At 38.0% G+C, this 14297-nt stretch overlaps 1 protein-coding gene and 1 long non-coding RNA gene across 13 annotated transcripts in view; one reads left to right on the forward strand and one right to left on the reverse strand.

The window, feature by feature from the left end:
* Positions 1-13916, forward strand: part of LOC131514384 (uncharacterized) — a 35858-nt gene extending 21942 nt beyond the window's left edge. Inside the window, exon 3 of the long non-coding RNA XR_009263048.1 lies at positions 13640-13916. This is a non-coding gene — a long non-coding RNA (uncharacterized LOC131514384). The remainder of the gene's footprint in view (positions 1-13639) is intronic.
* DST (dystonin) overlaps positions 1-14297 on the reverse strand; it is a 496251-nt gene that overhangs the window by 132095 nt on the left and 349859 nt on the right. For 8 of the 12 annotated variants that reach the window (XM_058734309.1, XM_058734306.1, XM_058734308.1 and 5 more), the window contains 3 exons: positions 12054-12142; positions 10947-11082; positions 479-631 (listed from right to left, as the gene is read on the reverse strand). In XM_058734309.1, coding sequence (XP_058590292.1) covers positions 479-631; positions 10947-11082; positions 12054-12142 — 378 coding nt within the window. Of the gene's footprint in view, positions 1-478; positions 632-1832; positions 2067-3403; positions 3554-3740; positions 3957-4142; positions 4293-4419; positions 9865-10946; positions 11083-12053; positions 12143-14297 lie in introns of all 12 variants that reach the window. The other 4 variants (XM_058734319.1, XM_058734316.1, XM_058734317.1 and 1 more) reach the window with 1 other exon arrangement.

A 14297-nucleotide genomic window follows, 5' to 3' on the forward strand; every position in this document is an offset into this window, starting at 1 on the left:
TGGGATTTGAACCAAGAGCTAACTAGTTACAATGAGAGTGTTCTTTCTCCTGATACCAATATAAATTATATCTTTACCTGCCGTCACTGTTTGTTCACTGAAAAGGAACAAATTGTAGAGAAAGAGGAAAGGAATAAGAAGGCGTTAAGAAAGAGAACGAGCCCAAATAAATGGCTATTTCACCTGATGTGCAAGTGAATGAGCTGGGCTTAAATAGATCCAAGTTTTAACTCCTCACACAAGGTATTTCCATTAGCAACCTCCTTTTGTATCTCCTTCAATGAGTATCTCACCAAAACCAGTCAAGAAAATTACCTGGCTTTCTTGAAATGGAAATGTAACTCTTAGTATAAAGTTTAAAGCTCAAGCCTGCAGCCATCTAAGTATGTCTTGGCTCAGAAAAGCTAAAACGATTTGGTAATAATAGCAATCAAACTTAACAGCAACATAGACCTGCTGATGCAAAACCAAATTTTACCTCCTGCTTGGACTGGTACTCCTTCAACTCGACCGTTCCATCTCCAATCACAAAGGCTTCTTGGTGACCGATCAGGCGGTTTTCAGTTTGGGTGAGGAGATCACATATCCCTTGGAGTTTCTCTTTGTACTCCTGCTGACGCTCTGCCACGATCTAAAGCGGGGCAAAATCAAAGCATCTTAAATGTGTGCACATGAACTACTGTGATTACTCCTAATTAGAACACACTTTGCAAGTTCTAATAGAAAAATCAGAACATATCTTGCAAGATTTTCTGAGTATGCTGTAAACATGATAGCAGTGGGGTAACAAACTGAGCAAGGTGACACAGAAAGTGAAAGCATGTCCCATATACAAAGGAGGAGATGTGTGGATGAAACTGCTCAGCAGAATACTGGCCATGCATATGTGTAAGAGATGGAACCTCTGACCGACAGGAAGAAACATTCCATTTTCTTAAGCTCTTGAAACCTGCGATACACACAATTAATTCTGCAAAAGGATATCAAAACAGAAGTTAGTTGTGATTTGTCTGTGAACATACTTAATATATAGGTTATCATGCTAGAGACAAAACCTAGGCGCTTCAAGAAATAATAAAAGCATTTGCATGCAATATTTTTACTTAACCACTATGCCTAATTCCATTCCCACCCATTTGCTCATTATTGTTATTAGATGTAGCATTCTAATATAATTCACTAAACTAATAGATGAATTTACTTGCATTTTTCACTTTCCTATTACTCATATACTAGTTATTCATCTGATAGCCACTGATCATGTTTCCTAGGAGCCTAACACATACCAGGCAAGCACTAAGTATTTTATATTCATTCTTTTATCGATGCTCACAATCCTACCCAGGTAAGCACAGTGATTATTTCCAGTTTATCACTGAGAAAATGGTGGTTGAGCGGGTTGCCCTAGATCACACCCGTCTGGGTGCAGCTGGGACGCACTAAGCAGTCTGGCTCCACAGCCCACACTTTGTACTGCTGTGCCACACTGCCTCCCAAAGGAAGAAGACACCGTAACCTTCTTTATCCATATGTTCATCAATTTATCGAAATTTCTGAGTACTTCCATATTTCCTACTACACGGAAAAAAAAAATCAAGACTCCCACTTGAAAACAGTAGTTTCAAGGAGTCACAAAAAATCAAAATTAACTATAGCATTATTATGGAAAACAATATTGTTGTATACTCCAGGATCTCTACATTAACCCTCTCCATTAACTGCCTTTCCAGAAAATCTTGCATGTTACACCATGATCCTTAGGTATCCTCATTACAGGTTTCGCACGGAAGAACTAAAAACAAAGAATGCCAACTCGACAAAGAAAGGCAAACCTTCTGATCATCAAGATCTTGTTCTAGCTGTAACTGAGTCTCTAAACGTTCCACCTGGGTAGTTACTGATTCCTGTACATCAAGAAAACACTTCTGAGTTGTATTTAACAGCCTCAGCAGTTGTTTGCTTTGGTTGGGAGACAGGTCTTGTGCATATTCCGAAATGAAGAACTGTACATCAAAAGCTGTGGTCTCCAGCTGCACTTTGGTAGGCCCAAGGTCTTTTAACACAGTCTGTGAACAAAACAGTACAAGGTACAAAAGGGAGCTAAGCCATAATATAAACTTTACATCAATAATATGTTTAAAATATGTTTTTTATATCATGGACTGAAGGTTTTATTGACATTTTTCATGATTTGTTTAGTCAAAAATCTATCCATCACCTAGTAACAGACAGCAATGATAAAATTATTTCAATACTATGGTAATTAATATTATATGGAAAGACAACACCTGTAAGAACATTTTAATCTTGCCTGCCACATTGCATTTAGAATGTAACTCAACAAAAAACAAAGACCTAACTTACATATACATGGCACGTTAAAGGGGGAAATCAACATTAAAATATTACTTGCTAATATTTACAATATCCATGTATTTATCGTTGCTCATAAAAAAGCCAATGGGGACTTTGAAACATAAATTCAACGAGTTAGAATTTCAGTTTTCTGACTCACGGGCCAGGAGCCTAAGCATCATTCATGAGGGATGCCATTCAAATTAAGAACTTGGGGAGAAAAAAAAGCCATGACAAAAGTGACCAGTACATAAATACTACTTAACTATGATGTATTTATAAGAATAATTTAACTATTATGTATTTATGTGACTAATACATAAATACAAATTTCAAGATGTAAGTGGTGGGAAGAGAGCGATAAGGCAGTTGGAACAGCATCAGAAAGACATCCACAAAGCTGTGATTATTTTACAGTTGTGTCTATAACCATAAACGTGTGTGACACAAACATCTTCTAGAGACAAAGAAAGGAAATAATCATTTTAGATTTAGCAGTCATGTTTTGTTCTACACATTTGTTATTTATTTTTTAAGTTTTTTAATGTTTATTTACTTATTTTGAGGGGTGGGGGGAGGAGGAGCAGAGAGAGGGAGAGAGAGAATCCCAAGCAGGCTCCACACTGTCAGTGCAGAGGCCGACACAGGGCTCGAACTCACAAACTGTAAGATCATGACCTGAGTCAAAATGCAGAGTTGGATGCTCAACTGACTGAGCCACCCAGGTGCCCCTACACATTTATTATCTTAAACCCAGAAGGTTTTAGAAAAAAAAATTTTTTTAAAAAGGGGGGGTGCCTGGGTGGCTCAGTTGCTTGAACATCTGACCTCGGATCAGGTCATAATCTCACAGTTTGTGAGCTCATGTGGGGCTCTGTGCTGACAGCTCAGAGCCTGGAGCCTGCTTCAGATTCTGTGTCTCCCTCTCTCTCTGCCCCTCCCCCACTCACACTCTGTGTGTCTCTCTCTCTCAAAAATAAACATTAAAAGAAATTTTTTAATATGGAGGTTTTTCAACGCACTTCATCTCATTTATTTTGATACTTGCCTTGAGAAGTTGCAAACTTTTCTTCACATGTTCAGTATCTTGAACATTCACAATCTCAATATCCTTCACAGATTTGTTCTTCTCTGATATCCAATGTGAGAACAACTCAAGTTTTTGCAGAAACTCTTCATGGGAAACTGCTAGTTTAGACTAGAAAATAAAATAGTGTGTTCATTTCTGTCAATCCCCAAATTTTGAATTCCTACAAAAAATGGTTCTGTTTCAAGGGCTAATAGTATGAAAATAAAACACTTCATCTTATGACTAAATTTTCAAACAATCAAAATTCTCTTCAAGACTCAAATTCTGACTCAGCGTGAACAGTTTCAATGCCTACCATTTCAGAGTCAATCGCGAGCGTGACACGTTTCATCCTTTCTGAAGACACACTGCTGAGGGAAGAGAAAGCAGTCTGCAAACTTTGGTGGCCTAGACTCAATTCCTCAAGCTGTTCTCTGGGGAAGTCACTGGGAAGGGAGTTTAAAAACTCTTCTGCCAACTTCATGTCTTTTCTTAAAATAACAGCAATTGGAGCCAATCCCAATTCAAATGTCTGCAAAAAATATATATCCCAGAACTATTCAGCGAGAAACACAAATATAACTATTATTTTATATGTAATAGCATATGTAGCATATTACATATTTAGAATATAATAAATAAAATAAGCACAATGCTTATTTTTTCCAAATTAACACCAGCTGACTACCATTCATAATAGGCAGCAGACAGTTCTCACCTCTAACTGTTTAAGTTGGTTCCTCAATGTTTCCAGATTATTATCCAGAGACTCCTGGTTGTCTAACGGGGGCTTCATATCTTGAAGTAAAGCCAAATACTCATGCATTTTTGATGTGTGCTGTAAACACTGCTGTAACTCACTGGAAAACTAAACACAAATTTGGACATGTTAAATCAATAGCCTTTACATAGTTTTTCAAAGCAAATAAAATAAATGGGATTATTCCCAAATGCTTCATGCAGCTACTGCCATTTGAAATGTAGTATCAACTTACTTGTTCCATTGAGCTATCTCCTGAAGTCACTCGTTTTGACCCTGCAATACTTTCCAGATGTTCTGGGATATCACTGCATAGCTCCCCCAGCTTCTCATCGCTCGGCAATGCCGATGCACACGCAGTCGGGTTTTCAAGTCCGGTATCTTTTAGGTTTTGTAAATTATGGGAACAGTGGTTTCCTTCTTCACCTTTAAGATCATCAAGAATGTGTGACTTTTCATCCACAACCTCCGAAGCAGTGGATGATTTTTGATTCAGGTCTCTGACCTGCTCTACTTTCTCTGAATATGTGTCAGCGAGCAGCTTATAGAAAATATTTTCAAGTTGCAATGGAAGTACTTTGGATGTAATACCTCTTTTCTCGAGCTCATACTCCATCTGGGTTAATTCTTTCATCAATTCAAATGCTCCAGTAATTTTCTGGCTATACTGATTCTGCTTAAGTATATTAAGGAGAAACTCAGACTTAAGATTGGCAATACAGACTGGATCATCTCTACTCTCTGCTTTTAGTTCTGGTGAGTTATTCATGGGGGAAACTCTAGAACAGTCACCAATTTTAGAATCACTGGGCACACTAGATGCTTCTTTTGCCAACTGTAATGTGTTTACCCTTTTAATTAAGCTTTGAATTAAAATTTCAGTGTCTGAACAGACTGGAGATTCTCCAACCTCTTGAGGATTCATAGGACCTTCTTCCAATCTACTTTCTACATCCTCAACAAATACTTGAGATGACTCAGGAATGTGAACCTCCTTTTCTTGGAGTCCTAGAGACAAAGCTTGTTCTTTTCGCTGCTGTTGCTCAATTGTTTCCATCTTACCGTGAATTTCTGAAAATAAGTAGTCCGTGCTTAAAGGGTTACTGGAGTTATCATTTCTTATCACATTTGAGCAGAGTTCTGGTGACACAAAATCAGTATTTTCCCCAAAGTCTTCCACGTTTTTAAGAGGAAAGATTGAAAGTGTGCTTTCATTCCTTTCTGGTGTGAAATGACCAACTTCTGTTCCCCCTTCTGAGGCACTTTCGTTACTACAAAGATCATTCTGTTGGGCCGTCTCATTTAGAGGTGAGACTTCCTGGGTAAGAGCTGTCTTCTCTTTTGCATTATTTATTCCGAACTGTATGTCTTCTTTCACAGCAGGGGAAGCCATTAGAACACAGCTTGGTATATGTCCATTTGGTTTCAATACATCTTTTGCTTTTACATCTTTGGCACAATGTTTTAAATACGTGAACAGGTCAGATTCTTTGTCAGGTCCATCAGTGAATGAATCTTTCTCAGTATCTGTATTCCCTTCAGACAATGGAATGTCAGAAAGAATGTCATCACTGATCACTTTGGAAATTGAGGATTCAAATATCTCTTCAAGATTCTCAAACTGAACAGGACTTTTGCTGACCACTGTTTGTAGATTCTGTGGTTCATCTGCAAGAGTTACAGTTGTTTTTTTCAGGCTTCCTTTCACATTATGTTCTTCACTATCTGTGACTGCCGGAAATGGAAATTGATCATTCACTAAATCAAGATTCTTCCTTGTACTTTCACCAGGCAGAGGTCTGAGAGACCTACTCTCTTCTTCTAGCCCTTCTCTAAGCACATCTCCTTTACCTGAGCACATTTTATGAACATATGTTTCATCTTCTGTTAGTATACCATTTTGGTCACTGTTCTTTTTAACTAGGCCTCTTTCAGGTACTTGATGATCTTTGGCACTTACACAGGCTACGGATGACAAATGGCTTTCCTCAGCAGGTTTTCCTGTTAAATCAGGCTCAGGACAAATGATTTTATCAAAAGGAGAGGAGTCCTGAATTGTCACATTGTCAAAATACTGATCTCCACCTTTCACAGTGTCAGTAGACTCTGGCTCTTGAATCAACTGAAACTTTACATTCATGGGATGCTTATCTACTTCAGAAGTCGAACAGGTATTAGTATTATTTAAAACACCTACAGAGCCAGAGGTGTTTTCTGATTCAGTGTCTTTAGTGATAGTCAGCAATATATCCTTAAGAGCCATGTCATGATTCAACAGGTCTTCTTTGCTTTTTCCAACAGCCTCAGGTGTATATTCTGGAAGGTTGCTTCTTTCAGTAACTAAGCTATTTTTACTAGTTGATTCTAGTTGTAAAACATTTACACTTTGCTGTTTTTCTGAAGAACTGTAGTTGTGCGCTTTATCCGGGAGAATTACTTTAGTAACACTTTGATTTTCACGACCGTTTTCCTTTTCACTTACTATGGTGGCACGCAGCTGGATATTCATACCCTCGTCTTGGTATGGGGGCTTTCCATTTTCACCTTCTACTCCTTCTTCACTGTCACCATCATCATCATCGGAATCGTCATCATCATCCTGATCATTACTGTCACATACATAATACCCATAACTTTCTTCACTTTGCACAGAATCTAAATGCTCAGTATCAGATTTAAATTCTTGTTCAGCTATATGTTCTTCTTGTCTCCTTCTCCAACACCCAGTGTCATCAAATGTTAGAGAAGCACTGAAGCTCTCTTTTCCCTCTACAATTTCATAATCAGCCAATGAGTCACACTCATCACCTTCAAGGCTGTTTGCACTTTCACTTTCTGATACAGTTTCCAGCAACTGTCCATTGTCCTTGTCTGAGTCAGCTGAATTTGAGCGTACTCTCTCACCAGAATCGAATTCAGCTTTCTCAGTACCTGTGAGAAAACCCTGAGGAGACCGTGTGTCCTCCCTCACACTTAAGCTATCAACCAGTGCTCCCTGGGTCACCACAGAATTTTCAATCTCTTTTGAAACATCATAAAAAACATCACCAGGAGGAGCAGCCCCATCGTTTTCCTCTTGCAGTGTGGCATAGTCCTCAGGCTGTAGACAATCACAATCATCACCTTCAAGAAGCAGAGAATCATGGTCGTCTTCTTCAAACAAGGGGGTATCATAAAAATCATCATCACTATCTGTGTCTGTTTCTGTCACACTGTGCTGATCATCCAGCAGTGACGTCTCATAGTCACCGGCGCAGACAGTTTCTTCAAGCAGCGATGTACCACAGATACGAGATGGGTTGGCATTATCAGTGTCACCCTGTGGAGTTGTGGCACAGGAGTACTCTTCCACTTGGGACTCATTTTTCCCGTCTTCAGGTTTCTGCTGAGAAGCAGCGTGCGGTTCTTCATCTTCACCATAAATATCTGAATTATATTTATCATTGTGAGACGGTACCTGAGGATCACTGTCACCTATATTTAAAGGATTTTGTTGACAGTGTTCTCCCTGTAAACTGATATTGATAGCTGCAATTCCCAGAAACTGGTCTTGAAACTTTTCTCCCATTCTTTGACCCGATAACATGGTTTGGTCACTGAATGACAAAGTAGAGTCTTTACATTTGTTTCCATGGCTCTCTGTGGTATGTAAATCATTAAGACTTTCCTGATCATTCCTCAATTTATCATGACTTAGCAAGGCACTCAGCCTGGGAGAATAGTCGAAGGTTGTCAAATCCCTGGTTCTACTAGTTTTTGATTTCATAATAGGATTTGTTATCGAGTCACTTGCAAAGTTTTGAGTATGTTTAGAATGACTACATTCATCTTCATTTATTCCAACTTGACTTTGATTTTCACAGTTTTTAAGTATGTTTTCAGAGTCTTGTCTAAGCATGCTAACTGGTACAAGTCCAGGCTGTGTTAAACACGATACAGAATTGGGAACATGCACACTGGATGAATTCTTAACTTTATGATCAGTTGCTATTATATTTGCCAGGTTTTCTGACTGATGAAATTCACCACTGGTAATGTTATTTCCCATTTCATTAAACTCTTCATCTACGGCATTCTTCCTCTCCTCAGGGATTTCTTTACACTTAGGTTCTCTGCAATAACATTTATCAAAACTAGTCAGTGAAGCTACACTGTCATCCCTTCCTCTACTTGGAGCATTATTCAGAAATACACCAGGGAGTCCTAAGACATCAAGACATTCTTTTACGGGTGTGTCCTCAAACTCGGCACTAGAGCCTTCCAGTAGCATACCAACAGCTTCATTCAAGTCTCCATCGTATAACAAAAGCCTCTGCCCTGTGTTTGCATCCATATAGCTATTTATCATCAAATAAGACAGGAATAATTTTTTAGTTTGTTCCGAGCTCTGAGTTGCCACTGGCTCTTCTCCATCAAAAACATCCTCTTCTTGCCTGTAATCATGGACTGTGGATGGTTGGAATTTACAAAAAGAGAGCCATCTTCTGGCATTTTTACAAGCTTCTAAATCTCCCAAATCTGGCATTTTATCAGGCAGTATTATACTTTTTAAAATTGATGCCGTGTTATTATCTATAATTCCCAGCTGCTTAGCAACATCCAAACCAATGACTTGAGAAGTTTCTGGAATATAAAGAGCAGCTATTTTCTGCCTGCCATTCAGGATTTTGTATGCCAATTCATTTGTAATCAATTCTTGCTGCAAGGAAGAAGATGTAGGAAATATTTCACCAGAGTGAGGCCAGATGAGTCCCACATAGCCTCGCTGAGCCTCTAGTACCAAAAGAGCACTGCTCGAAGTTATGAGATCACACTGGACTGCTTCATCCACGGTTAAACGTTTAGCAGGATTTGAGTGGATGATTCCACCTGTTTGAACCTGATATGTGAGAATACTGTTAGCCGTGTCTCTGTCAATCACCCCTTCCATCAAAGCTTCTTCAACAGTCATTCTCTGACCAGAATTGCAATTGATCAGACCTCCAGAAAGCAGCTGTGCGCCTAATAACCTAAACATGGTTTCCCGGTCTATGAGACCTTCATGAGCCGCCCTTAAAATGCTTATGTTTCTTCCACATTTTAATGTTATTCTACCTCCTTCTTGTGGTCTCACAGGTAGAAGCCGCATCCCAGTGTTTTCCTGTAAAATACTTCTCTGTATAATATCTACTAAAGACACCTTCTCAGCGGTGCAGGGGTCGATAAGATCCTTACACATATTTTGCCTCTCCAGGACTTTAGAAAATAACGCTGAAGAAACCAAGTTCTGTTGGAAAGCCTTCTGTAGGGTCAGCTGTTCTCCGGTGGCTGGAATAACTAGAAAGCCAGTGGAAAGTAGTATCTCAAGCACTCTGATGGCCATAGATTCTGATATCATGCCTTGAGCCAAAGCTTCCAGCACTGGAATTGTGGTAGATGACATGGTGGAAATGATCTCCTTTGCTTGATTTAGTTCTTTGAGTTGGCATAAAACTTGTTCATCAATAAGGCCATGACTTTCGGCATCTTGGAGGTCAAAACATTTTCTTAATTCTGGTGAAATCAGACCAGAAATCATTAGCTGTGTCTCAAGCAACCTGATTCCTGTGTCATAGTCAATAAGGCCTCTTAAAACTGCCTGAAAGACTGACAGGACTTCTCCAGTTGTCTCGTCAATGGTGCCTGCAATCACTTTAGCCAGCTGAAAGGTAAATACAAAATTCTCAGGTCAGTGTGTGAGCCAAGGGTGGGCAGAATTTCATGAAACTTAGTTGGCATTTTTTTTTAGATAAATAATACACTTCAACATGAAAATCCTCTACTTACCAAGGCGCAGCAATGCTGTGAATGTTAGGCAGCTCAAATGCACAAGTGATCTATGTCAGTGATCTATTCAACAGCACAGGATGTGATAAAAGCTTTGAAAACAACATGCATCTGTGAATTGAAAACTTAATATTGTGTACATTAACAAGGTTAGTGAGGACACAACAGAGTAAATGATGATAGTGAGAAAACAGAACACATACCTAAGAAGGCAAATCATGCTCTCTGCAACTGGGTGAGATTAGTCGACTGACATGAAAGAGAGTATCAAACCCCATGCTATTGATGTTTACAGCATACAGACCTTGTTCGCAGACAGTAAAAATGAACCAGAAAAATTGTTACATACCCCCAAAATGTGACAAGTAGTGTGTAAAGTATTCCAGGGAGTAAGGAAATTGAATATGAAGATAACTTTTTCAATACTGAATATTGTGTTGCAAATTGTGAATATGTATCGTCACGGTTCAAAAGTTTAAGAACAGGCCAAATTTTAAGCGATTTCTGTTACATTGTAAGAAGATGCTAGGGCATCCTCACTATGGCAAATGGCCCAGTTTCGCTCAAATAAATCTCATGGTTATCTCTAAAAATCAAAAAAGTTCCTAACACTCCAATGTCATCTTTAGAGATGACTCAAGGTTACTTTATACATAGTAAAATACCTAATATAGCAGACAAATGGCTTTTAAAGAGAAGAGTTAGAAAAATGAATGATTCTTTTCTTTTACCATGCAAGGCAGAGATTAAGATGTCACAGAAACTGATGACGGCAAGTGTAGGACTGAATTTAATACACAACACTGAGATCTCTAAATAGTTAGATAAATTCCATCCATGTTTTTTCCATGTACACAAATTCAAGGTCATTTCTTCCTCATTGACATGTATTTCTACAACCATGCAGTAAAGCTAAGAATCTTGAAAGAGCATCGTGTTTTAAAAAAATTATATTACCTTCTCCTCTACCTTTGTATCTCCTAAGGTTTGTGATTCTTGTAGTTGTTTCAGAGATTCACTGAAGAATGAATTATAACTTTCTTGAAGAGATTTCACTTGTTTTTCCAATTCATTTCTTTCTTCATCTGTCATTCTAAAATAACCAGAAAGTATGAAAAAAGAAATGCAAGGCTTCAAGTGATGAAGACAACATATTAGGCTCAATGAATTTGCAAAGTAGAATCCTTTTCTAAATAAGCACGTGGTCATAAAATAAACCCTCAGATACAGATTGCTCAAGTCTCAGAATGACTGTGTATGAAAATTAAGAATGGCCCTTACACATCCAGGAATCCTTCTCTTGCCTGAGAAACAGACTGGAGGAAAGGATATGAATTAATAGATCAGCACTTCTCCAGCATATACACATTTCTAAAATAACAATTGCTGTTATCCGACAAAGGGAAATATCTGTTAGTTCCAACACAGAAATGGGACAGAAAGATACCATTACTCAAGATGAAACTTGTTCAGGCTGAAGCATGAATAAAGATAAAAAATTTACAAGGAGATTAACCTGATTCTCTAAGGTACAAAACAAAGTCATTGTGGAATGATCCTGGGGACAGCCCCAAAAAGGATTTAAGAAAAGGGTAGATTTCTTCCCTGCCTGAGGCACTAGCTGAAATAAATGAAGTGCTCTTTTGGAAAAAGTGGGACCAAACTATGCAAAATCAGGTTGCTGCAAGTCTCAGCAAAGAAAAGTGAACAATATATCCACACACATTTTCCAAAAAGTAAAGTCACAGAGAATACTACTTAGAATTACTCTTGCCTTAGAATCTTTACTACTCACCAGCTACTGATCTTTAATCTCCCTGAACTCATTTTCTTCTCACTAATATCTGGGAATAATAGGTACATTTCAGGGTTTTGGTAAACACTAGACGTGACTAAAAGTGACAATTAAATTGCTAAGTTTATAGTTGTATGTTATTATACTAAGTAAATTTCTAATTGGCTTCCATTTTTTAAACCTCAATTAAAATTTATCAGCTTTTGCTTTGTTGAACATTAACATCACTTCTCTAATTTGAATAAAAGAGCTAATAAAAACCAACATACTTGTCTCCATGTTTTGCCAAAAACAGCTGCATGGTTTGAAGTGCTTCAGATAATTGTTCCTTCTTGGTTGATATTTCTTCACTGGAAATCTGCAAGGTTAAGAAAACATGCTCAAACTCTCCCCCTCATCAAGACTAGAAAATAGGAATTTTTAAACATTAATCAAGTTTTAATTAAGATCCAAATGAAGGGACTACTTTCTGGGTGGCACAAGTGAAAAACCGATCAGTGATTACCACTGTACAGGCCTGAATAAGAAGACTACTTTATTTAGAATGCTAATTAGGGAAAGTCTCTCTAACCATAATGTCATCATTTTCATAGGCAATAATACTGCTACATCATATGGTTGTCGCATTTGTCACAGCCCAACAGTGAATAAAGGTTGCCTTCACATCCCAAGTGGCCAGAGATTTTCCACTGGCCCAATATCATCCTTACATCAAAAAGATACATGAACGTGGAACACTACTCCAAAAGAGTGTCTTCCTTCTCCCATGCTCTTGTATACCCTGCTCTTTTTGAAAAAATTATGGTGAAAGCATTAATCTGTAGATATGCAGACCAAGATTAAATATTTTCGATTTCTAAACTTTGCAAAATTCATCTATGACAGAGGAATAAAATTTATCTGTTTAGGGAAAAGCAAGAAGTTGTAACATTTTTTCCCAATTACGCAGTGTATTACTTCTGAATACTTTCAGAAATGGACTGCCACTCTTTTAAACAAGCAGAAATGAGAGGAAATGATGGGCAAATGAAAAGTCTATTTTCTCCCAATGTACTCTATTCAGAACAAAGTCAACTTAAAGTCTGTTTTTTTCATGATTACAGGTAATCATGAGGCCATAATGATTTTTAATACACACATTTATCACTCACATCAAATTTCCTTAAATTTCACTTGACACAAAGGCAATCTTTATTAGAGATGTAGGATTTAGGGCATGATCTGCATTTAAAAAGTGTCTACTAGATCTAGTAAAACGAATTTAGTGAAGTTTTGGGCAATTTAAAAGTGCAGAATAAGAAAATACCAAGGTTTATCATCCACATTTCTCAAAAGAAACTTGTTCCCCCAAGAAATCCTTGCTAAGGTTTATGTTCATATTTTAGTTCTTTCTCTGATAGGGGGGAAAAGGAGAAAATAGTTTAAGCTAAATATTTGTATAAAGTTGCTTTGACAGTTTGGGGTTTCAGACACCAAATGTAATTGCTTGCCAACTTCTGATTTCTTCCACACTAATATGAAATACAGTATGTAAGACTATGAGCTAATATGGCTTTATTTCAGTTGAATACTAATCCAAGTATATACTTGGGTCTATATACTTCTCTAAGGGGAACCCCAGATAAGTTACATCTGCCCTCATATCACAGGCAAAATTAGACAAGACACTGAAGTTTTCTATTTAATTATGTCAATAATGTCTGTTTCAACTGATGACAACTGAACACTGATGCAAAGCTAGAAGAGGAAGCTAATGACAGCCCCATCATTTCCTAGGGTCAGGCAGCAGCAGGAGGGCAAGTTGAGAAAAATGCTGCTTAACTTAGTGGAAACTTATTTTTTTTTTAAAATACAGCCTCACTTCCGGTGTCAAGGTCAGCATCGTCAACACTGGACCTTAGCTATCGATGTCCTGAGAGATTCAAGTAGCACCTTCCAATGGCCATCATGGAGCACTAACATCTCACAAGCTGCAGCTATCCAACTAGTGCTGAGCAGCTGGAGAATACAGCCCACAGCACAAAAGAATTCATTTAGGTGCAGGAAATAATCTAGAATTTCCAGTGACTCACTAGAGAACACTTCTTTGTAAAATACAAAGCACAGCTAAATTAAATCCTCAATAATGTTGATATCCTAGTTTGTATTCGTTGTTCCTGAACCTTTTTGTTAACCTTTGTGAGAACGAGACCATATCTTTATGATAAGGAGTGCATGGATTTAATCTGGGCACAAAATAGGATGACTCTGCTCCTTAGCAACTCTCTTCACTATAATCAAGAAGCAGATCTAACCATTAGAAGAAGCACTAATAGTAAGACTAATAGATGTAGTTCAGGCTTTGGAATCAGAGACACCTCTTCTGCTGCATACTGTAATTCCTTGGGCAGGTTTAACCTCTCTGGCCATCATTGTAATTGCCTATAAAATTGGGGAAAATTAAGGTAAAGAACTAAAGTGGTTTTTTTACTTTGACTGCTTCAACTCAGTAAATTCTACCATTATTATGATTA

This window comes from Neofelis nebulosa, chromosome 6 (assembly GCF_028018385.1).
Source record: "Neofelis nebulosa isolate mNeoNeb1 chromosome 6, mNeoNeb1.pri, whole genome shotgun sequence".
Lineage (NCBI taxonomy): Eukaryota > Metazoa > Chordata > Mammalia > Carnivora > Felidae > Neofelis > Neofelis nebulosa.